Source organism: Thermobia domestica, chromosome 1 (assembly GCF_964235325.1).
Source record: "Thermobia domestica chromosome 1, izTheDome1.hap1.1, whole genome shotgun sequence".
Taxonomy (NCBI): domain Eukaryota; kingdom Metazoa; phylum Arthropoda; class Insecta; order Zygentoma; family Lepismatidae; genus Thermobia; species Thermobia domestica.
Window position 1 is genome coordinate 63,150,241 of NC_137454.1, and position 25,556 is coordinate 63,175,796.

Here is a 25,556-nt window from a genome sequence, read left to right on the forward strand (position 1 = left end):
CTTTGTGGATTCACACCAAAATAATTCCACATGATAAAATGAAAGAAATTCGATTAATTCTCTCATGAAATACGAAGCGTTTCTCTTACTTAGGCTTTAGGCTCACGCTGAAATTCAAAAATCGAATTTTCACTAATTGTTAGAAGTACACAAAATTTTTTAATTACCTTCACCACAAGAATGAGGTGAACTACGAACCATGCATGACTTAACGTTTTATTTGAAAACATGAGAGGATAAATTATGGTGAGGAAAAAGCCAATACCAATAAGTTGAATATTCTTTTATTAACTATCATTTTTCAGCCTTAGGAATGTCTTAGCTCATTCAATAAAAAAATTATGTCAATAAAAAATAAATAATAATATTAATTTCTGAAAATAAATTTGAAAAATGCATTTTCATATTTTTTTCAAGGTACACCCATGTTTGTGAAAACTAGTACACAGTGAAGAAATAATAAGAACAGAACGAAATTTAATTGGCATACTGATGCACGCAAATGATATCAACATAACGACATTAAGTGAAATGAATCAATATTTTGTGAAGCTGCACGCTGCAAAGCACTCATATTCCTTGGTGTCGAATCAAAGCAGCCTTGAATGTGTTCCTGGGGTATTTACCACCTGCCAGGCTGCTTCTACCGGAGTCAACAATTTGTCGGAAAGAGCTGCTGGACGACAATGAAAAATCGAGAGATCATATGCAAAACCTGTTCGATAGGGGACATATCAGGAGAATGAGAAAGACAGGGGAAGAGTGGCATCTTCCGTTCTGCGAAGAAAGGTTGGACATTGCTAGAAACGTGGACATGCATTTTCTTGTTGGAATAGCCTGAAGTGTGCTAAAGTAAAGGTAAATTTCTGCCTCTTCAAGTTCTGAGACAGAAGTTGCTGTTCAAGTTACTGGTAATTCACACTAGTTGACATCTCATGATACCCAATAACATGATTATGCCTGATCTTCATATAACTGGAGAATACAATCTAGAAGACAGAGCTCACCACCATATCGTCTAAAGCGTATTCGGTTATCACTACAATTCAAGTTAAAGCGACCCACTCCTGTATGTCAATGTGTGTTTGTGTGTCTATTCTAGCTTGAGACGGTGATCGTTTAGGGACAAGAGAAGTGTCCGCAGCGGAATGTTCGCACGTAGCCCCCTCTGCGCAGCACAAGCCATCAACCGAGTAAGCAGACAATACACCACCGGTTGCAGTGGTCGAATGTTGTGCTAACACTTCAGAAGTTTAACCACCCGTCAGTGCCACGAAACTAAGATGTCTGTCATCCTGTGGTGTCCTCACATTGCTCGGCCCACTACCAGATTTGCGGATCGCCCGGTTCTCTTCAGTCTACTGCACACACACACACACACAAATGTCACTGTATTGTTCCTCTTACGAGCAGCAATATCATGATACAAGTTGGTTTAATGTCAAAGATTCGGAAGAAGTAAATATATAATTTTTTATTCGTCCAAGATATTTGTTCGAATTTTGGGTTACATTGAAGAGAAACAGGGGAATTCAGATTTTTTAGTGTTTTGTGTGAGAAACAGAGCAATTGAGATTGAGTTCTTTTATAATCTATCAGTGTGTGTGAACTACATTTGTTCTAAACGTAAAAAACGAGAAATTGATTTCCAGGTGTCAGAGGGGGTAAAAATACTGAAAATAAGTTTGAAACTGAAGAAGCTTTGACTTTCAAGGAGACTAGGGAATATTTTTCTTCCCGTAGGCTGGCAATGTGTCCTTGTTCAAACCTGGTAGTGAACTCGTATAGTGCTCGCTGCCGTCGACAAGACATAGTAACACCTATACGACTGGTTACAGCTCGCTGATACTTCCAAGGGCGCTGATGCATAGTCACGTGCCACTACACTTCAATTAAACTACGAGCCTGTCAGACCCACATATTTCAATCATGGTGCTACAATTTCCACAAACATGAATGTACTTCACAAAAATCATCCAGAATATTTTCGTCTGTAAAAGTAAATGTTTCTTCCCCAGTCCGTTTGTGGAGTTACTAGGAAGTTTACAAAGTTAAAATTCTCCTGTAATATTTTGCTAATTTCACTTCCTACATTGTTCTTAAGTTTTATTTTAGAGAATTCCTCGAACCCTTCAACACAAGATCTTCTCATTCTTCTACATGCATTGCGGTAACATTTCCACGGCTGGGGTTCTATAACAATGAACTCCGTCCATTTGGCAATCTTAGACAAGAAGTCTTTCAACCCTTCATCTCCGTGATTCAAATGAATCCACATTGTCACGGAAAAACAGAATATAGCGTCGAACTTTGATTTACTGTGTGGTTTCAAAAACCGAGTTAACACTTCATCACTACATTCGTTAAAGATATCTAAATGGACATACTGTATATGTTCCGGATATTTATTGTTTTCATTTGCACGTTCAATCAAGGTAGGGTCCAGATCTATACCCAAAATGTAACACTTCCTTGGACTGGCGATTTCGTTGCTGCCCACACAATATGAAGGTGTAAGTTTTGTTAGAAACTCATAAAGAACACTCGTCAATTCCTGCAAGAACAAACAGAAAGTAATTAATTAACACTAAAAAGTTTTACAAGTGAGATATGGTTTTCGGTATGTGCCTGGTGTACCGTAAGAAAGAAAAAAAAAAGAAATAAAGATTAAAATAAATTGTGTTATATTAATTATAAAAGGAATAGCGAATTTGTACCTTAATTAAAGAGTGAAGTTAAACGAATGGTTACAATCCCTTATTGTCAAAAGTGACAATATTTTATTGATGAAGCAATTGACTTACAATGGTAGCATAGTGGATATTTTTGTAACAATATAAATTAGTTAACTGTAAATATTTAAGAGTATTGAGTTTATAACCAGACATAATATGTTATTCTAATTGCATAACAGATTTATAATTTTACTTAATGCTTAACCAAACGAAAATAAGCTAAAGATTTAAGTATTTAAAATTGCCTGTCACTTTCAGAGACCTCCTTATATCATGTTACATGCAAAATAGACAGTAAAAGTTTTTTGTTGTCATACTTTACCTTATTGCATATTTTGCTTAGTTTTGACCAAACAATGGCCTCTCTTGCGGTATTTGTAATTTTTTATAGACCTTTCCATTTTGATGCTGGATGCAGGATCCAGAATGCAGAATGAATTTTTTAGTTGGAAACTTGGTTATTTTATATGGACTACTGTCCTTGTTTGCCTTAATTATTTTTACTTTTTACTTTGCCAAAATCCAACATAAAAATTTACAAAATCTAAGGAAAGTCCTAATTACATTTTCTGAACAATATTGTTTATCTAATGATGTAAAAATAAGTATTTTTGAACTTTAATTTACCTTGAGGTTTGCTTTCGTTTTTTATTTTTTTTTATTTTATCCAAATTGTTAATTACTATTGAAAAACAGTTATTTGACTACAGGTGATTCTTGACTGTTTTGCTTCTGCTTCCAACGATTTTTTAATTACAAATACTGTCCTTGTGATTTTTAAAAATAATGTTATGCACGTATCCAACAGTTAAGATATTACAAAAAACTTCGTTCTATTTTCACCTACCAAATTGCCATTATAATTTTTATGAATAAAAATGATAATTTCTTTTAAATTCTTAGTTCATGGTTTCATTACACTGGTAATTAAACCTTGCACTCCATGATATTTCTCGGTTGATATTATTATTTCCTAATATTATTTCCAGTAAATGTGCCATTGCTTAATACAAGTACGAACCATATATATATATGCAGGGGATAGACAAAAAATCTAAAAACACTTCATGCAGGACACGTAAGTTTGGCCCTCCACTGTACAACACGTGTTGCGGTTGCCGATCGCTTTTTTGTTTTTAATGTGTCATGTGGACCTTCTTCTTCCGTCAGCAGTAACCAGTTCACCTGTAGTGTCGTGGTGTGAAAGTGGTGCGGTAAAATGAGCGACCTGACAGACTTCCAAAGAGGCAGGATCGTTGGTGCCCGTCTGGTTGGAACGTCAGTGGCAACAGTGGCGAACATTGTGGGGGTATCCAATGTCACGAGGGCATATACAATTCATGGGCAAACGACGTCTGCAAAGCACAACAGTGGTTGAAAGACAATCCTGTCAGATAGGGACCGGAGGGCATTAAAACGGATTGTAGCAGCTAAAAAGACCACTGCAATGAAAATTACGTCTGAACTCAACTTCGCTCTACAGAACTCTGTTCCATCGAAAACAGTGCGACGGGAACTTCATAAAATGAAAATTCATGGGAGGGCTGCTATCGCCAAACCTCTGGTCACAGCAGTAAATGCGAAGAGGCTTATCCAGTGGTGCAAGACCACAAGACGTGGACTCATGAGCAGTGGAAACACGTATTGTGGTCCGATGAATCGACCTTCATCTTGTTTCCAACAACCGGTCGTGTTTACGTATGGAGAACACCGTCGCAGGCCTATGATACAGACTCTCTGCTCCCAACTGTAAAGCATGGGGCTGGTTCTGTTACAGTATGGGAAGTGATATCGTGGTTTTCTGCAGGTCCCATCATAGCCCTGCATGGAATGATGAATGCTAAGGCGTATGAGGCCATTTTGGGGGACCAGGTTCTACCCATGGCCCAAATATTGTTACCTGATGGTGATGGCATCTACCAAGATAATTTGGCACCCTGTCATGCTGCAAAAACGGTGAAATCATGATTTGAGGAGCATGACCAGGAGCTATCACACTTTCCCTGGGTCCCACAATCACCAGATCTGAACATCACTGAGCCATTGTGGTGTAACTTAGAAAGGCGTGTTCGGTCTCATTACCCTCCATCAGCATTCCTTAAGGAACTAGAGCATGTTTTGGAGGAACAATGGTACAAAATTCCACACACCACGATTCAGGAACTGTATACGTCCATTCCACGTCGGATCCAAGCTGTTTTGGACGCAAAAAGAGGCCCCACACCATACTAGGTATGATTTTCACACTTTTGCAAACGTTTTTGATTTTTTTGTCTAACCCATATATATATATATATATATATATATATATATATATATATATATATATATTATTATTCATACTGTCAAAAACTCTTAATAATTTAATCCATTTTTTAAAATAATATTATCGCAGAAGAAATGTACGAGTTGTTAAATGTTTCATGTATAATAAATTAGCCTTTTTAAAAAATATTAAAATCATCTGTATGTTAATTCTTAAAAATTATCCAAGTTTATTTCTGTTAGTAATCAGTTTTATAAAACAATTTGTAAGTGTAGCTAACCTTTTACGTTTTGTCTAAAATAATTTCTATTAAGCATTTTATAATTGTATATTTTAATGTTACGTTTTATCAAGCAACATAATATAAATTAAGTTAAATTCTAAATAATAACATAATACTCAATCTTAAAAAAAGTATTAGTTAATTACAATTTCTTTTTAAAAAAATCTCGTACACACGTGTATGTCACTCCAAATTTTAAAATCCATAAGCTGCAGCATAAGCATTTTTCTTATATAAATACTTCAGTTTACTTCGTTGTAAAAAGTCAGAAATAGGCAATAAAACAGTTACGAAAAAATCAAAAATCAAATAGTCATAAAAACCTAAAAACAACGCATTCACAAGTTCTTCAAAAATAAACATAACGGGTACATTAAAAGTATCTGTACGCCGCTTTTAAACTTCTAAAATTTAAAGAATATTATTATGTACATAATAAAGTATAAACCAGTTAACCTTTCCTCTTCTAGTCTAAAAAGTATATCACTCTAAAATAGCATAATATATATCGGCTACACAAACATTCACGTACACATATACACAATAAAAATAAAACAATATACATTTTACATATACCTCCATTTGTTTCTATTTTACACACAGTTCTGTTTTGCTATCTCAAAACAGTAATAAAAATCCACATTAATACCTCATTTATAACCCCCTAGCAAATAACACGTTAAGGTGTGTATTTTCGGGGCCACGGTGGCTCAGTGGTAGAGCGTTCACCTCTGGTGCATTGAATCCTTGGTTCGACCCCAGCTCGCACAAAGTGAGTCTTGTGGTGGAGAAAGACTTTCTCGGTGGGTTTTCTCGGCGTTCTCACGTTTCCTCCCCCTTTCTTCATTCCACCATTTTCATTCATTTCTCATCATTACTGTCTCCTTTAACCTAGCCGACATATCTGTGGAACACAAAACTTAAAAGATTTCATTTCATTTTATTTTTAGTTGCGTATTTTCTCATAGATAATTTAAAATATACCTTAAGCTAATACTATCAATCTAAAATTATTCCAAATGCTCTACACTAAAAAAAAAAAAAAAAAAAAAAAAAAAACATTCAAACATAAATTAATAATAATAATAACCCAAGTTAATATGGTGGAGATGCTAAATGGAACTGACACTTCATGGAATTTCTAGACTTTGAATCCCAAGCGGAACATAACGTAGGAATAACATGATATCTTGGTTATCCACTCCTCTCTACAATAATAAATGGTTCTAAGTAATTACTGACTCAAAACTACATTCAACATTTCAGCGCCAGTTTATTTATAGTCAAGAACTGCCTTAAATTTTCAGATCCGTTTTGCGCCAAGTCAGCGTTATGCAACCAGCTACGTAAGAGAACGGAAAACAACATGAATTGCACGAAAACAACGTTTCCTTGTTCATAGTGTAATTATAAGACTTGTAATGCTTGGATCTAATTTTATAATTTTACTAAATTCATTATTATTAATCAAAACAAGAACTTCCTCGTGGCTATATCGTTGGCGTATATGGCTTCAACGCAGGATACATGGGTTCAACTCCTGACAGGAACTTACGTAGTTCCGATTCCACGTTAAGCTGTAGCTCCACGTCTCATATAATCTCGCTGCTCAAAGGGATGCTAAAAAATGAATAGCTACAAGGGAAACTTCTCCCTTCATAAAATGAAGCGTACTACTCTCGCAAATGTACAAGTTTTCTTATCTCTAGTTACAGTAGTCTATTTAAGACAATGATAGAGCTGATAGAGCACTGGGTCAGATCAAACAAATTGATCTTCCATACATTGTCCACCTACTTCTATTCCTCAGGTTCTTTTACGAATGCTCTTTCATGACTATAGGTTAATAGTGCATTCGGGACAGGAGATCTGGAGTAGATTTTCGATGCAAACCCGCTTGGTTAGGATTCCACGTTAAGCCATAGGTCCATATTTTATGTAAATTAAGTCCTTAAAAGGGGCATTTATCAATCAACCAAAGGGGCATTTATCAATCAACCAATCAGGTTCCTTTCCCACTTACAGCATCTTGTGCTCTTCAATAATAAACACACTGATCCATATGAGTGCCAAGCCATGGGTTTCTGAAGGACAACGAGTTCGTGAGTTTTACCACTTCCTTCAGCATTCTCATTCACCCTCTTTCATAATCTAAATATAACGTATTTACCTTGTATCTCACGTTAGGTGATTAACTTATACACTATCAAGGTGCTCTGCCATTTTCTTCAGTAATTTCTTAAATTGCTAAACTGCGCTTATTGTTAGATCCTTCCTCTCTGTAGAACTATCCTAGAACAACTCAAAAATTAATCCTCAGAAATTTTCAAAAGAGGTTACTGAAGTAAGCGGTGTGGATATACCGATATAATGGTATCGGTGATATCGGCCACTTTTGGGAGTATCGATATCGGCAAATGGACACCGAAGCTTACCAATACATTTTCCGAACTATTTTGAATTTGTTTAATATTACTTTATATTTCACCGGTTTCTGTTAGATTTAAACTTGATCTAAATTATTATCAATTGTGCAATCGATTTCTTTATGCATGTGTACGCCTTTGATTTGCACTACTCGTGCTCAACTGATATTTTTAGTCCCTCCATGCTAAAATACTGGTGAAGAATAGCCAAAGGTCCTCAGTCACGATCATGGGTGCCCGAAGAGAATTTTCTAGCATTCCATGGTTGCTATATTACGTCTGGTATTTAATATATATGGTTTGCTATATTACGTATACATTTTTATAAGCCGGGGGGGGGGGGGACACAACCCTGCCCTTCCCCTTGGGGCGTCCATGGTCAGGATAGCAGACCCATAATTTGAATCCCAAACGAGACAAAGGTTCCGATTCAGAAGAAAATGATATGGAAGAAACCCACAAGATGCTCACTTTGTCATTATTTTCTCCTACTTACTGGTTTAAAAAAAAAAAAAAAAAAATAGTTTGATCGTTTTCGACTTGCTTAAAGAACCCTCTTATTTTATTTATTTATTTATTTTATGATATACACAGCAACACCTGATTCAGCACGCATAATTTTGTAAACAATAAAAATTTGTAACGGTAGTATCAGTTTGCATTATATGCATGTCCTAATAGAGACTAGTAAATACAATGTAACTATCAAAGTACATTATCACTCTAAATATCAATCACTGACTCTTAGAATTAAGTTTACACTACATAAGTATTTGCTGCTTTTTAGTTCATTTTATGTGAGCTGGAATAAATTTAGAGGAAATATATTTTTTGTGTGGAACCTAATATGAAATTCTGCTTTTTGTCTTTTATGTCAAATTTTGGTCTTATATCTAATATACCCTATTTCAATGTTGATCATTTCATTATTCTGAAAATTCCTAATAATATTTATGAAATTTGTCCAAAAGTATCAGTATTGGGTATCGGTGAAAAAGTGGTATCGGTACATCCCTAGAAAGTGGCAGAGCACACTGAAACTGTAAAGTGAATCAGCTAACTCTAGATATAACATAAATATATTATATTTAAAGTGTATATCCTACAACATCTACCAATCTATCAGCAAATATCTTTCACAATCGTTCGCTTTCATTAATGATTCGTCTCCTTTAGGCCACAGAACATATCCGTGGAACGTAAATCCCGAAATTTCATTTCAGTAGATAGGTACTATATAGGGTGATTGTCCATTTATGTACTCGGTTATTTTTACAAGAACTATTGATATATCCCTTGAGGTCGGAAAAACGATGCGCACCGATCCTTCTTTACAGTCGTTTAGTCTGAACGAGCGGTCTATGCTCGAAGCGCACGTACTTAAATTTTTCTTACGAAACAATAAAATTTTTATTCTATCACTATTTCTCAAACCCAGCAAATTCTGTAAGAGAACCTACTACTGAGAACTGCAACCGTACTACAGAGTAATTGTGCATTCTATTTACAGTCACTGCTTATTATTATTATTTTACTTGTAAATTGTGGCGCAAAAGACTATTAATGCTTAAATAAAAATGGACTCAAATTTAATATCAAATGAACAAGTTTTCTAGTCTACATAAACACGTAATTGTAATAGATGCAGTAATAATGAAACGAAAGGAAATGTATGTACTTCGTGAAGACCATAAACTAACAAATTCCCTTAGTCCTACTTGTAACTCCTTTTAAATTTTTCTAGGAAGGATAATAATGTTTAAGGTAATTATTTAAGGATATGCATTGACGCATGTTCACCAATAATTAGTAAACGTATTTTTTTTTTATTTACTATGTCTAATGTAATATTAACTGTATTGTTTTGGTGTTTGTTGAATTTGGCAGATCCCTTCAGCAGATCCAGGCAACTCAAGTACATTTCACTTCTTAAAATGTTTATCTTTCACTAAGATAAAAAAGGTTTCCGCCAATCCAGCACACAGAAGAAGAAACGCTCAAGAACATTACAGTTATAGTGCTACTTCATAATAAATTGACTGAGTATTTACTATATAATATAAACGTTTATATGTTTTGAAAATTCCTACGCAAGTTAAAGAAGTGTAATCATCGAAATTAAACATACAATTAACGATTAAAGTTTAATCGTAGATTAGATATTATAACAGCATTTTCACAAAGTGCCTGTTAGAAGCAAGCTAGGTTTCTACAGACTAGCACAAAATTATAAGTTTCCATACAAATTTTCTGCATGGAACGTTTTATCAGAAACTAACTGAACCTGCGCTACCTACAGAGCACATCATTCTAATACAAAGATGCATCTCCTTTCACTTGCTCATTATTTGTGTACATGTCCCTTTAGAGGCACAAGAAAAGAATAAGATGACTCACAAAGGGAGTGAAATGCTATAAATGCAAGAATTTTCAATTATATTATTTTCATGAAATGAGAAACTACAGGCCTTTAACTACAGGCCCGGGTTTGATTCCCGATGGGGGCACTCGGTCGAAAAAGTGTAAAACGCTTTTTCAGGCCAGCCACCCTGAATGAGGTTCTCCTCACTCATACCAGGCAAATACTGGGGTAGTACCTAACTTATAGGTTCCAGGCCGCTTCCTTCCTTCCTTCCTTAATTTTACCCGGTTAGTGTGCTCGCCGAGGGACGTCATCCCTCAAACGTGACGGGCTAAATGCCTTAGATGCTGAAATGTAATCCTAAATCCTAAAATCCTACAGACCTTTAACATTGCCAGCATGAATAGGTTTTGTCACCCAGATTAAAGCAAAGTGATATCCGTCAATCCGTATAAGCAGCACTTTTACTGATTGCATAACACAAGGGCATCAACTTTAGCAATGACCTAGCAACAACGTTAATCTTATGGCCTCGAAACGTTCCCTAAAAAGTGAATAGAAAAATAACGACACTTACTTACTTTCTTTCTTTCTTTTTTTTTTTCCAACTTCAATGAGAACTAACAAATCTACACAAAATTTGGGATTGACTAACGAAAACGACACTATTCTAGAGTTTGTTTCTGAGATCTCATGCGTGTCACAAACATACACGCATAGCATTTTAATGTACAGATACGGCCTTCAAAAGAAGAGGGATTTTGTGCAAGGAAATTACATTATCACATTATTAAGTTTATAGACCTCATAATTTCTTTTCAGTGCACACGAAAAAAGTGCAAGATGAAATTATAAGGAGAGAATTAAATATATTTAAATTATATTTCTATTTACGATTATAAATTATATTTACGAGTTGAACGTAAATTGCCCAGATCTGCCGAGGAAGGTGTCAGGAACCACCGAAACACTACCGTTAATAGTATATTAAATATTACACGCAATAAATAAAATAATTTGCTTACAAAATGCTTAGGTAATAGTATACATGAGAACCCCCTTGTCTTCCGTGCGCGAGGATACTTCTTACTGTTCCACTACGTAGGGAAATGATGTTATTTCATGTGCAAGTGGTAATAGAACACAGGAAACCCAGATCATGTTGTATTCACACTCCAATATAAAGTATGAATACAGCCTGATCTGCGTTTCTTCTGTGTTTTAATACCACTTGTACATGAAATACCATAAAGTTTCTACGTAGTGCAATAGTAAGAAGTATCCATGTGCATAAGACATGCAATATGCGTTAAATCCTTCCCCCCCCCCCCCCACACACACATAGTCATAGATAAAATAACAGAGGAACTACACATGCAGATATAAAGTACAATGGCAAATGTGAGGAATGAAAGTAGAAAGACAATAAGGAGCAGAAAGCATTCATTTCGACTCACCATCAAATAGTAGGAGGATATATTCGAGCCACTTCCAAGAGAAAGTTGTGAAACCGCGTTTATAGGAGATACTTTTTCTTGAAAAGAAAGGAGGCCAGATGTCCGACGAAATGGTGTCTTTTGTTCCCATATCTCGGAATGCTGTCCTTCGCGTCTCGCCACAACCGCTCGATATTTTGCTTATGAGCGCCAGTAACGGGATCTACGAAATTCAGGCTATGATTCACAGTGAAGTGCTGAAATCCCACCTCAGCCAACCTATCATATGACTTCTAGCAGTCGCTGTGAATGATTGTACCAGGTTTCACCCACTGCTGAAGAACGCTCATCAGCTCTTCAGCACTTCTGTTCTTCACGACACACATGAATACATTCCCTGAACCAACCTCATAACCTCCAAAAACCCAGGTGCCATCGATCACACGACCGCAGTGATTTTTCCGTGTCCCGAACTTGGATTCATCTATCTGAACTGTTATCCCTGGACCTCCAAGTTTAGTAGACGAATCCACAGCCCAGCAAACGCAAACCTCACGGCAGAAGCTAAACCAATCAACACAAGTTTTTCTGCAGATATTCAGATTCGTAATAGCATTACTAATGTTTGGACGACTATTCAAACACCAACCCATAAGGCGCATCACCGTTAAAAAATCGAGCTCAGCTCTGGAAAAGAACGTTCCATTGAAAAGCGAGGAGGAAAAACTGCACCTCGTCTTCCTCCTCGAATTTACAATGAAACGTGTTTTCCGACAGCGAAACACGTTCCTTTCCCTAAAAAAAAAAACCGCATCCCTACCACATCCAGAACACAACTTACCAATCGGAAGCAGCCCGTGCTCCTGCAATACAGCAATCGCTTCACTAGCTTTTTCTTTTGTACTTCTTTCCACTATACGATACTCCGATAACGAACAGTTATGACAACACGGCAAGTATTCCTCCCGCCATCTTCCTTCTTCTGTCCTTCTTTCTCATCCTACTGCATCGTGCTGCCACCTACCAGAAGAACACCTACCGCTGCGTACGTCAATGTGCGCAGACCCATCACTAGTAATGGCACCTGCACGGAGAACACACCTGTGCTTAGAGTTCCAAGATGTAATACGATCAGCGAGGAATTTTCCTCAATTTATACACGTAATTCTAAGCATTATAGTTCGCATGGAAATTACCAGAAACTAAAAGTAAACATAAAAAAGCAAACTTCGCGTTGCGTTCTCTTCACGAAAACCTGTACGGACCTTCCTTTCTGTCTGTTTCCAAACACCGCTAAGCAATCACGCTTGGCCTGTACTACTCCATACACCTCAGACATTTGAACATCAGCAGTCGTCAAGAAAAACAACACGCAAGAAGAACAACAAAGCTGAATACAGGTACGTCCTTTTTTATTTTCGTATCAGTCGGTAAGTAAATAAAAGTCGCTTTGTTACCCCCTTTGTAAGTTCGTACATACTCAATGAATAATCCCTAAAAGTATGAGCGTCCTGCTCCTTCGGGAACTGATGCAGCTTCATATATACTATATCCAATGTTTAGAATAGTTGTTCACTAGAATATTTTAAGTTAACTGAAAAATACTCCGTTCATCTAATTTTCAGTCTTCTGGTCTTTAACTCCTTATGAAATACATAAAGATATTCAGTATATTACAAAATTCATTCTAATAGACTCAAGAACAGATTCGTTTTTGTTTAGCTGAATTATGTAAGGTGTGACACCAGCAGAGCTCAAGCTTTCGAAATCAGCAATCCAATATTTAACAGATATATATCAATAATAGGATTGATGTTTGATGGATAACGCATTTATTTTAAATCGTATTTTCCAGAACCGTTCATAGAAATTTTTACGTCTCTCTTTCAAGTTCATCTGAACTTAAGTTTCGGCCTCTGCAATCATAAGTTCTGTTTCTATCGTCTGACCACGAAAGTATTCGTCCATTATGTGTATTACTGACTGGTATAAAAAGAGATATTGCATTATAACGAACAACTCACTACTTGTTTTTCCATGTCGTAGGTGAGTATATAATAAAAATCATGTAAATTATTATTCTGCATGATCTTGAACAGTTCTGATGCACCTATTTCCTGGAAAAATGCTCTCCATAATTTACAACGCTCTCCATAATTTACAACAATCACTGTTATCCTTCCTATCAAGTATTGACATAAGAAATTTCAGAACAGAGAATTCATTGCATTGTTCATTTCCACCGAAACTATAAGTTTCTTGTCTTGGTCACCTCCAGGGAAGTGTTTTTATACTAGCGCAGATGTTGAAATCCGTCTCGCCAACAACGCTAGAAACGTGCTTTCACTAATTTGTACAAAATTTGTTAATCTTGATAAACTTGATGAGTTTCCGGTGAAAATAGATTAAATTGCCATGATTCCCACCTGTGCAAAATCATTTAATTAAGACTGTCTTGGTAGTACATGTACAACAATGAAAGTAATTAAAACTTTCTGTTACAATAAAAACTCGAGGGAGGTTCAAATAATGTGTAGTACGGTGGTTTATATCTGTTCTTACAGTAACTCTACGTGTGATGTAAAAGGTTTAAAGTGGCGTAATTTCTGCGGAGGACACTCCGTGACCGGGCCTTTACACCGAATAGTGACGAACTAAAACATCGCCGAAGTGAAATACGTTTACAAGATGGGTGTCATGTCAACTGACTGTTGAATCGAGAGACCGTTGTGTTGATGCCTGAAGAGCTTCTGTGTTCGTTTTCAGACTGATGATAGGTTTCAGGACAGAGCTGTTACAACAGATGAAACCTGGGTCAACTATCACAGTCGACTAATTTGAAACGAAGACAGCGAGTAAGAAATGAGTGCTTGTCATCAAAATCCCAACCACTAGGAAGTCATTCTCATTTCTTTCGGCATAAGGGTAATTTCAGAAATTTATGTAGAAAAGAGAGAGCAACAGTGATCAGCCATTTGTATGAAGATTTGCTGCAAATTACCTTCACCGTACAATAAGAAGTAAACGACGAGCATTTCTGAATTCAGGTGTTTTGCTGCCTCATGACAATGCTCGACCTAATATTGCCACTTTCCTGGAGTGTCCACAATCCAGGATATCAATTTTGTGTCTCTCATACACCCGTCCTATTCACAAGATCTCGTACCCTGTGACTTTCATGTTTTTGAACCTTTTAAATAGACGATGGGAGGCAAGTACTCCACGATGAAGAGCTGAAAACCACGATGTATGAATGGACAGTCTCAATCAAACACACTTTACTCACGAGATACCTACGTACTTTCAAAGCGCTGGAATACGTGCACTGAATGTCATGCAGACTAAATAGATAAATGAAGCATGTTTAATTTTTCTTAATTTGTCATATAGAAACAAGTTTAGGTTTTCATTTAAATCATCCTCGTACAATCCTTGTAAACAACTAAATACAACACAAGGCATGAATAACACAGATAATCAAATAGGCTTAGTTCGATGCAGGCTACGCTCAGTACCATACTATGTAAGATATATAAATCTAAGCAAAAATAACACTACCATGATGTACTTTACTACTATTAACTAATTAAGAAAAAAAGTGAAAGTATCCAATGAATGGTAACTACAATAGTATTTTTCTCTTTTCTTTTCTTTTTCAAACATGCTTATGTCTAGCGTGCTGGGTCGCAGACTTTTCCCGAATCCATGTAAGCTTTCAGTACACGAATCTAGCACCCCTAAATTTTTCGGCATGCTACGTGTCTTCAATTTAATCTTGTTTTCAGTTACAGTAGATAGTAAATACATGGCATAAAATCACACCTCCTTCAGCCTACAATACACAAACATGGAACTGCAATAGAGTCTAATAAAGAATGAAAGCATACTATTCGATTTATTTGTTTCTTTGTTGAAGTTTAGCGTTTCTTTATAACACTGAGGCAATATAAGACATAGGCCTACAATTTACGGCGAATTCCGAACTACTGTAATGCATTCAAATTTTTTAATGCTTTCTCCCTGGGAATCGAACTTGGGACTACATGCACCAAAAGCCCATACAGTAGACACTAGGCCAACAGGACAAACAGTGTCCGATTTGTGTATGTGTGGGTGGGTAAGGGAAACTGCTGAAATTCCTCCCCTTCTGTTTTTTAAATGAGAAATGCCTTTTCTAAATGGCACATCAATGTAGTGACTTGTGTTGGTGGTTTGTTCTACGAATAAGAATATCACAGTAACACCGTTTATTTTATTTTTTATTTATTTATTTTTAACCGAACTGTACAAGAATCAAGAAATTAAACAATGTTTTGCTGTAAAATATAAGTTACGAATGATACAGGTTTGAACACAAAGACCAACATTAATCTACATTTCTAAACAAGCCTCACGAATGTTCAAGCATATCATAGCATAGTACTAGATTTTCCACACCGATATTGTACTCAATAGCAGCAAAGTAATTCAACCAGTCAGTAACCCCAGGTTTTGTTTCTAAAGATCTTAGGTCTTTAGAAAAGTAAAAGAAACTTGTCTAACGAGATATAAATATAAAAAGATTTTCGAATTCTTGATATTACTAGGGTTATTGGAATCTTCCCTAGTCCAAAAAACCTAGTACATTCTTTTGGATAAAACCTACAATACAAAAAGCTTCAAAAATATACTTTTAAACTTGAATTGAAATGATAATCTTAAAAGAGATCACAACAGGTTTTTTTATACACGTTTCTCAGTAGACGCCTAGTTTGAATATTGACTTTCTATACGTATTTACCAAAAGGAGATATCCAGAACAGAATACTTTCTTAAAAAAATATGTTTGGATTCATACATAACGAATCGTGCTTAATCAAATTCACTGTAACAGTGTTCAACTGTAATCTGGGACAAAAAGCAACGCGACTACGTTCCCTCTTTTCGTAGTACATACTTGCGTTTTTGTAGTAAAAACCAATAATAAAATGCCTTCCTCCATATGTCAGTTAATTACACATCGAAAATGTTTTATTTAAAAAAGAAAAGTTCTCAACACTACATTTGGATAATTACACACATACATTGACAAAACATTGCATTAAAAAGGAAACTAAATCAAGTGTTCCAATATGCTTGCCTTTTAAGCTCCTTTTTCTACTTGGAAACAAGAAGTCGTCTTGTGGTGCCAAATCGGGACTGTAGGGCGACTGAAGCAGCGCTTCCACCTTGTGCTTGGCAAGGTACTCGGTCACGAGGAAGGTGATGTGCGACGTCGTGGTGCAGCCTCTAGTTAGAAAATATCTCCTTTCTGATGCATTGCACCCTTTTCCCCAGCCTTTCGGAACTTTTACATAAAATTTACTGTTCACTATCTGTCCCTGCGGCACAAACTCTTTGTGGATAACGCCTTTTAAGTCGAAAAAGACGACAAGCATCGTTTTTACCCGGGATTTACACGTCCTTACTTTTTCTGAGCGCGGGGAAAACTTCACATAGCACTCTACTCTTTGTCTTTTTGACTCGGGGTCTTACTCAAAGACGCATGTCTCGTCACCAGTGATCACGTTATCTAAAAAATGTAAGTCACTTTCACAGCGGTCCGACAGCTCACGCGAGATTGTCATATGAGCAGCCTTCTGATATTCCGACAGTATCTTGGGTACCATCCTGGCACACACTTATATTTTGGGGTATAACGTTTGTGCCGAAGGAGTTAATAGGCCGCTTTCTTTCATCTCTGGCACCGAACTTAAGGTACTATCCTAGTATTTGCATGGCATGTTTTGAGGGAATCTTAAGTCAGAACGGCTAACCCTTGAGTCCTCAGTGTAATGAGACATTTTATTCCTATTCTATCCTACATTATATAGAACTATTGACTTCTTCGTTACTCTACAAAACTGCCTACTTTCTCCTTTCTAGAAATTAAAATATAGGCGAATGCCAAGTGCAAAATGAGTCCCACAAAGCGGATGGGTATTCACGGATTTCCTTTGTGCAACCAAAGAATTCCACAGTTTTACTCCAAATGTGTACAATAGAATACGAATGCTTAAGTGGTATTTTAAGTAGGAATACGGCTTTAAATGTACGTACACAATTTAATAAAACACAATTTTACCTAATAAAACCCACTGGACTGGGTTTTTTACAACCCTGATTATTACTCAAATCGAAATTCAAAGTACGTTTGTTACTTTATTCTAGTGAGAAAAAAAAAAACTGCTAATTTATATACGTGAATGTATTTCTATTAAAATTACTTGGGACTACACTATTAGGTAAAGAGTACCTGAAAACATTCATTTATTAACTACGACTGCAAAATAAATAAGAGGAGGTATCAAAAGTTCGTGCAATCATCTACAAGGTGACGAACTACGAACCCCCTCGACATGCATTTTATAGTTAATTCATTGTATTAACCATGCAAATTCTGGGTTAATCAGAACAACTCTTTCTTTCTTTCTTTTATTTGCAGGTAAATCACCGAAGGTGCAATGATTGACAAACTTGAGGCACGGAGCGTCATGAAGTACCTCCATCTTCAGGGGAAATCAGTAAAGCAGATCCACAAAAAGATAAAAGAAGTCTATGGGGATGAAAGCCCATCCTATGAAATGGTATCCAAGTGGAAACAGCAATTCTAAACTGGGCACACGATCACCGTGGACGTCTCTAAATCTGAAAGACCATCTTTCACTGATGATGCTGCCTTAACGGAGAAAGCTGAGATCATAATGGAAGATAGGAGAATAACAATTGAAAGTGTTATGTGCAGCAATAAATATGAGTTATGGGTCAGTCTGGAATATCATTTACTCCAGCTGCATCTTCAGGAAATGTCAGCACGACTGTTGACATATTCCAGAAAGGAAATCACGGGGACGCTACAAGAAAAACGTTGCATCGCTGTGAAGTGGATGAACAAGACTTTTTCGGTAGACTAATGACAATGGATGAAAGTTTGGTTTATCTTTTATGGCCCGGAAACAAGCAAAGAATGGGAACACTCGCCCTCCTCTGTCTCTAAATAAGCACGAGTGCAGAAGTCTGCCGCCAAGGTGATGCTTTCCGTTTTCTGGGACTGTGAAGGGGTCATCATGACAGATTACCTATCACATGGGCAAACTATTACTAGTACCTATTATTTCTATTTCCTGACTAAGTTACGAGAGGAACTGAAAAAGAAACGTCATGGATTGGTCACAAAAAACGTGCTGCTGTAGGCAGAAAATGCACCAGCTCATTCCGCCCATGCATCCATGATGAAAGCAGTAGAACAAGGATATGAAATATTGGTCCACTCCTATACTCACCGGACTTAGCACCAAATGGCTTCTTTTTTACTTCCCAGAAATGAATCTTCCACTCAGAGGGCACCATTTTGACAGTAAGGATGTAGTCATTTCTGAGGCTGAACTGTGGTTTCAAATTCAAACTGCAGGCTTTTACAAAACTGGCTTACGGAAAGTGAAGAACCGCTGGCAACAATGAGTCGCTGGGCACGGTGACTACGTAGAGAAGGACTAATACCGTGATGGTGTCAGAGTTGTCCATAGTGGATTTCTTCTAAGTGATTGCACAAACTTTTCGATATCCTTTTGTAAGCGTTACTGCCAAATTGTAAAAATCGCATAAAATCCATGAAGAACCGAAACCCACGCAGCATTTGGCTAGCAATTCTATTTGGAATGTGGTTCCGAATGCGATTGGCAATATGAACTCAAGATACTCCGACACTGACCTAGATAAAACAAATGGAGAGCTACTTAAAATCAGAAATATCATAGGAACTGATGTGCTAACAATGCATTACCCAGTTGAACATGCACGATCTGGATGAATCCTACAACGGGTTACAGCGCTACAGTTTATCATCACTGTTTATGCAATAGGTATAAAATGAAGCAATTTCATTGATATGTTTACTGTGAACCTTTTATCATTCGTAAAGAGAATAAGTAAAATAGAGGAAATACTGAGGAAAACACTGCTTATTAATACGTACGAAGTAAGACACAGAAAGAAAGATTAATTTATACCTACTCCAGTATTACATCCTATGTCTAAACATACGAAATCTTCGTTAGGATCCATTGTCCATATATCTGCTGGTAACATATTGATTCGACTTTCTGGGGAGTGGAACTGATAATAGTTGATAAAGTTTCCATACCTTGCTGCTCCAGGATTTTCCTCCATTATCTGATTTCCATCAATACTGAATTTAAAAAGAAAAATGTATCTTTACTTTAAAGAAACTTGATTTTTACTTAGGTTTAGCCTCCTGAATCGTATTTTTTTTTCAACTAGAATACAAAACGGTTTCTCGACTCAATTGATGAAACATATAAGAATTATGTATTTTGTTTCTTTTTTTTCACTTACATAACTTATTATGAATTCCTTAAACAAAATTTAAACTGGATTCCTCTATTTAATGTAACAATCGATCAAATATTTGAATAAAATACAGACAGTTCAGATTTACATAAAATATACAGAATATTAAAATATGAGAAGTATTTACAGCCACTTAATGTAAGTTGGTATCATGAGGAGGAAGCCGATTAGACTGTCTGTTAATTTACTAAATCTTTGTCTTACCAAATTTTGTTTTTTTGATAATTCCCAAATTTAAGGGGTGGTCCTAGGTACTCCTACGGAAAATTTTTAGGGATGCGTTAATGTATCCACGTGTTATAGAAGAAAACGGACACCTATACTTAACTAGATAACCATGTAACGTAATAAACCCTCTTCCAATAGGATAAATTAGGTAAAAAATCTACAAATTTTAAATTTTTGGTAATTTTGTACCCATAAGAGGGAACTAAATGGATCAACAAAATTTACAGTGGTACATACTAGGGTAGGGTTGCCAGACGTCCTGGTTTTCAATAAAAGAATTAACTGTCCTGAAAAAGAATTTCGAGACGCCTGTTTGTTCCGGTTTTCTTTTTTCAGAGTGAAACTCAACCTCCAAAAAGTACTATGTCTCATCTAAAAACGGAAGGTTTTCGAAAGATTTGTGTAGCCAAATAATTTCACTAAACAAACAAGGAGTTTGAAAATTACATTCATTTTTATTTTCGTCCTATAGGTTGTTCAGCTTCCAGAGGAAAAAAGATTTTGAAAATATTCAAGTGGGGGCATATGATATGGTAATAATTTCTTGAATTTCACTTTCAACAGAAAAGAACGTCTTTTTCCCGGTGACGAGCTTTAACTAATTATTTTATACTTTAGTCGGCAGGGCGGAACTGCTTTATTGTTGGAACTTTAATGAACAATGGCAATACTGCTCTCAGTCGCTGCATGCTAACCGCATTTAAACTGTCTATTTTGTTCACAGGCAGAGTTTTACAATCAAGAGTTTAATCCAGTCCAGTGGGTATACTATACATACCTTTGCAAATGAAGTGAAGTGAATTGAATTTCTTTGTCGGTGTGAAGTTAAGTCAAATTTTCAGTAATTTTCATGTTAAAATTCCGTAACAACTTATTCTAACACAAGAAGTGGCAGCTAAACATATAAAAGTATGTGTCTTGTTTAATTTTTATACTGGATTTATTTTTCTGCCAAACATTTGGAGAGCCTGCGTAAGTAAAGATTTACTTTTTGTTTATCGTTCTGAATTTAGTGTAAATGTATTTTTTCTTGCTACATGCTGAATTTCTATTTCTTTTAATATAGTGTTTCTACCTTAGGTGATGACGCAACAAAGACATATGTATCTCTTCAATCATAAATGGGAGAGTGTGTCGTAATTGGTGCAATATTTAGGATCTGTTAAACACAACAAATTGGAAATCAGAATAAGGGACGACGGGCAGCTCTTCTTATATCACCTTTTCACATTCTTTACACATCCTTGTGGATCTTGATTTGTGTTAACTGTGTATAGAGTGAAAAGGATAATTGTGAGTATTAACCTGGAAAAGACAGGTAATTAATTGATTCTGACCAAATGTGTGGGAACTCTGACCTTACATATGGCCCGAGATTGGTGTTCCAGTTATTTGTTTACTAAATCTGGCAACCCTATATTAGAGTCCTACATAACATAGACTACTACCAATAATTGTTTTTGACAATTGTAAAATTTAAGGGGTGGTCTTAGGTATCCTTCCCAAAATTTAATACGGGTGCGTCAATGTACCCATGTCATATTACAACGATATTGTATATTTGTGAGTTACTTCCATTTTTCTTTTAGCTATTTTGGGCAAAGATGTTACTTAAAAGTGCAAGAAGAAAATATATAGAATATACGTTGATGTTATATATAATTTGTAATCGTGATTACCGTAACAACAGATAATTATTTGTTTCGGGTTGCTATGACAACTTGCATTTGTTAATGGTGACTAAGAGAATAAAACTCGTTGTGATATGAATGTGATGTGTCTAATTTCAAGATTATGCAATCACTAGTTCTTGCAAAATATACGTATAAATTAAGGGTGCCTGATAGTGGTGATTTATTTTAGTATTCGAACTGGGCTAATGTAACGGAAAATACGTAAGAAAGAAAATATAACGTTACAATATAAAAGAGAATGGATCTTTGTATTAATCAATATAACCATATAATGCAATGAGCCCTCTTCAAAGAGAATAAAACAGATCAAAAACGTCCGAAATTTACATTAAACTTTTTATCCATGAAAGGGAATGAAATGAACTACCCAAACTTAAAGACTTACTATCATACCAAATTTTTAGTTTTGGCAATCGCCCCAAGATTTCAGGACGGTGGTCCTATGTACCCCTTCCTAATTTTTTGGTGGACACCACCGAATCAGGGAGGGCAAAACAGGTGGGCCCGCAAGATAGCGTGGGGGTGCGTCCGAAGGAAGCAGGCGCTTAACCACGGTAGGTATACGTGTAAAGGAGAGTAGTGGAAACAAGTAAATTTTGGCAATGATATGAGCTTCAATAGCACGTGTCATGGTGTCACACTAGTAGCGCTCCACATGTAAACATAAAATAAACCTTCTATACACTGTGCAAGAATACATTGCCGGTGGAAACTAATATCTAATACAGTCCTCGGTGCATCACACTTTGGAAGATTTATAGGTAAAATTCAATACTTTGCATGAAAAGACATATTTATAAAGAACGAATTTCTGCAAGCGAGAGGATTAAATACAAAGTAATATATCTGTATTTTATGTTTACAAGTGTATAGTTACCAGTGTACCTAAAATCATTACAAATGATTTGCGACGGATAAAATTGAGGGAGTGTATATGAAAGATGACTGTATTAGAAACTATTTCCCAGCAGCGGTGTATTTCTGCACAGTGTACAGAAGCTGTATTTCATGTTTACAAGTGGAGCGCTAAAAGTAAGAAATCATTACAAATGTTATTGAAACTCTTTATCATTGCCAAAACCTACCAGTTTTCACTACCTAAGCTGACGCGCATGCTCTCTTCGGACGCACTCCCTCACTAACGGTCGGGCCCCTAGTTTCGCACTGCCCTGATTTGGTTAAATAGCTTTCTTGCTTTTAGTGGTCATCTAGCACAGATTTTTTTACACTATAGGTTTTATGCATACATCTGGATGCTGTATTTATACTCAAACCGTAAGTGAATTGTAATTTTTCAACTATTGCTTATGATGGCCCCTTGAATGTTATCCACGGCATGTGAGGTTTTCATGTCGCCCAGCGCAAATCATTTAGGAAATAAGAAGGAAATTAGTGAAATAATTTAATTTTTCAACGATTATTTAGAAAAACTGAAACTTTTGAGCTTTACGTCCCACGGATATGCCGGCTGGGCTAAAGGAGACGGTGATGAGAAATGCATGAGATGGTGGAATGAAGAGTGGGAGGAAATAGGAGAACACCGAGGAAACCCATGCACATGGTGTTTGTTCACCACAAACTTCACTTGGCGGGAGCAGGGTCTGAATCCGGAACCCCATTCACCAGAGGTGAACGCTCAACCAGTGAGCCACCGCGGCCCCCATAATTATTTCGAGTGCTCCAAAAGTAAAACCTGCACGCAGTCATCTTTGATATGCACTCATTTATCCGTCAAGCACTTATATTTTTACATTAGTAACCATACTCTTTTAAACTTAAAATACAGCTGTATTATTTTGTATTTAACTCAATTGCCTACAGAAACTTGTTCTTTATACATATGTTTTGGAGCAGTTTTACTATGCGGATCCACAGATTGGAAAATGAATTTCGAATCCGTATAGTAAACTTGAACGTACGTATGTCTTTTCATGCAATGTATTGAATTTTACCCCTAAATCTTCCAAAACTTGGTGTACCTAAACTTGACCCGCACCCTTAAACCTTAAGAGAAAATTACCTGCTGAACCAATTATTCATTTGCTTTAACAACTTATACAATTTGAAAAGTAGAAATTCATTGGGCCTTATGCAGAGTCGTTCTGGCACTTGATTAGTGCTATACTAATGAGTTCGACTAACATATGTTTCCTGCTGTAGTCAGGCCTTTAGTATGATGCTAATCATACGTCAAAACGATTCTGCATAAGGCGGATTATGTTTAAGGTGTCCTATTTAGTATGCATTCAATGCTGCTTTTCGTAATACAGTATATTGCCACAATTACATAAACAGCCTCCTCGACGTTTAGAAATGAAGCGAAAACGGACCTATTCCGTAATGGTTGGTTTCAAGGCTAATTTACCAATTTAATTTGCGATAGTCTGTATGACAATTGTAATGATTTTTCTGGATTTTTCCTTTTTGCAGTTTTACTATACGGATTCATAGAATAAGTAGTAGTAGTGGGGCCGGTTAGAAAACCCGCACGGTTTGGTTATATTCTGTTTTCGAAATGAAGTGGACAAATTAAAAACTTGCCCAATTTTTTTCTGTACATTTTACAATCTATGGACCCGTATAGTGAACTACACCTTTTCCTTTGTGATGCATAGAATTTTGCGAAGACTGAAACCCTTATTCCGTACCAGCATTTGCAAAAATTGCGGAGTAAAACGGAACGCAAACCAAATCTTGCAAAAATCAATTATAAGTACTACGCATATTATCGCAAACTAAAAGCAAACTTTTCGATTTAGTTTCCAATAATCTGAAAAATAATTATAATTTGAAATTTTAGAGCCTCATTCTATATGGGGTTCTGTCCAGGGTGGATTGATTTAAATCAGTCTGATTTAAATCACGATTTTAATCAAGATTTAAATCACTTGATTTTTTAAATAAAAATCATTGATTTAAATCAAATTCCGAAATAAATTAATTTAAAGTGAAAATAAGTAAAATCCCGTTTCTGTTCTGTTATTTCGATTATGGAAGATAATAATCATAATACAATGAGACTCAAATGTATGAAAACGAGTATCATGAAGAGGATGATTAGGGAAAATCCCGTTTTGAACGGGTAACAGGAGAATCCTGCTTTCTTCTCTTCGTAACATAGGGTTTTTAAATCGTTAACTATTCCAACGGAGAAATCACCATCGACATTTAAGACAAAAATTATTTTATGTCCACCTCTATTTGTTTGTTTCCAGATAATAGAGGCGTATTTCGAGGGGCCCGATCCCCTTTCCGAAACAACAACAACAACAAAATTAAAATTTTAGGCGAAATTTATGTACTAAATACATAGCATAGAAGTTTCTCGTGATCGTAATAGGGCAGATTTAGGATGTATTAAAATATCGAATAATACTTTTGATAACGTGGATTCTTTCAAATATCTAGGATAAATATTAACAGACGAAAACGATATTTACGAAGAAATTAAATGTCGACTAAAAGCAGGGAATTCGTGTTTATTCAGTTCAAAATCTCTTGTCACGAATTCTGTCCAGGAATTTGAAGATTAAAATATATATGCCTGTTGTTCTCAGGGTGTCTAGCAAACAAGCATAATCAAATTCCCTGACAAAATTATAATTTTCCCTGACTCTGTCATTCTTTTTTTTCTTAGTAACTCATGAAAAGTAACTTATATTTAAATCATGAAAATGAAATCTTTCAGTTTTACGTCCCACAGTTATGCCGGTTATGCTAAAGGAGACGGGGATGATA

General features: G+C 36.1%; 1 protein-coding gene across 1 annotated transcript; it reads right to left on the minus strand.

Moving 5' to 3' along the window:
- Window positions 1-268: 268 nt before the first annotated feature.
- On the minus strand, window positions 269-23,992 carry LOC145685497 (putative RNA methyltransferase CG11342). Its single transcript, XM_081757895.1, has 3 exons — window positions 23,839-23,992; window positions 19,540-19,714; window positions 269-2,554 (listed from the first exon to the last, which is right to left on the minus strand). The coding sequence occupies exons 1-3, from the start codon at window positions 23,856-23,858 to the stop codon at window positions 1,973-1,975; spliced, it is 777 nt and encodes a 258-aa protein (XP_081614021.1). The 5' UTR covers window positions 23,859-23,992; the 3' UTR covers window positions 269-1,972.
- Between the last annotated feature and the right edge of the window lie 1,564 nt (window positions 23,993-25,556).

Excerpts from the sequence above, each read along its gene's own strand:
- LOC145685497 (XM_081757895.1), bottom strand. The coding sequence starts at position 23,858 with ATGAATAATTGGTTCAGCAG. Across the intron at positions 19,715-23,838 it reads ATGAATAATTGGTTCAGCAG|TATTGATGGAAATCAGATAA; the intron begins GTAATTTTCTCT and ends TTTTAAATTCAG. Across the intron at positions 2,555-19,539 it reads ACATAGGATGTAATACTGGA|GAATTGACGAGTGTTCTTTA; the intron begins GTAGGTATAAAT and ends TTGTTCTTGCAG.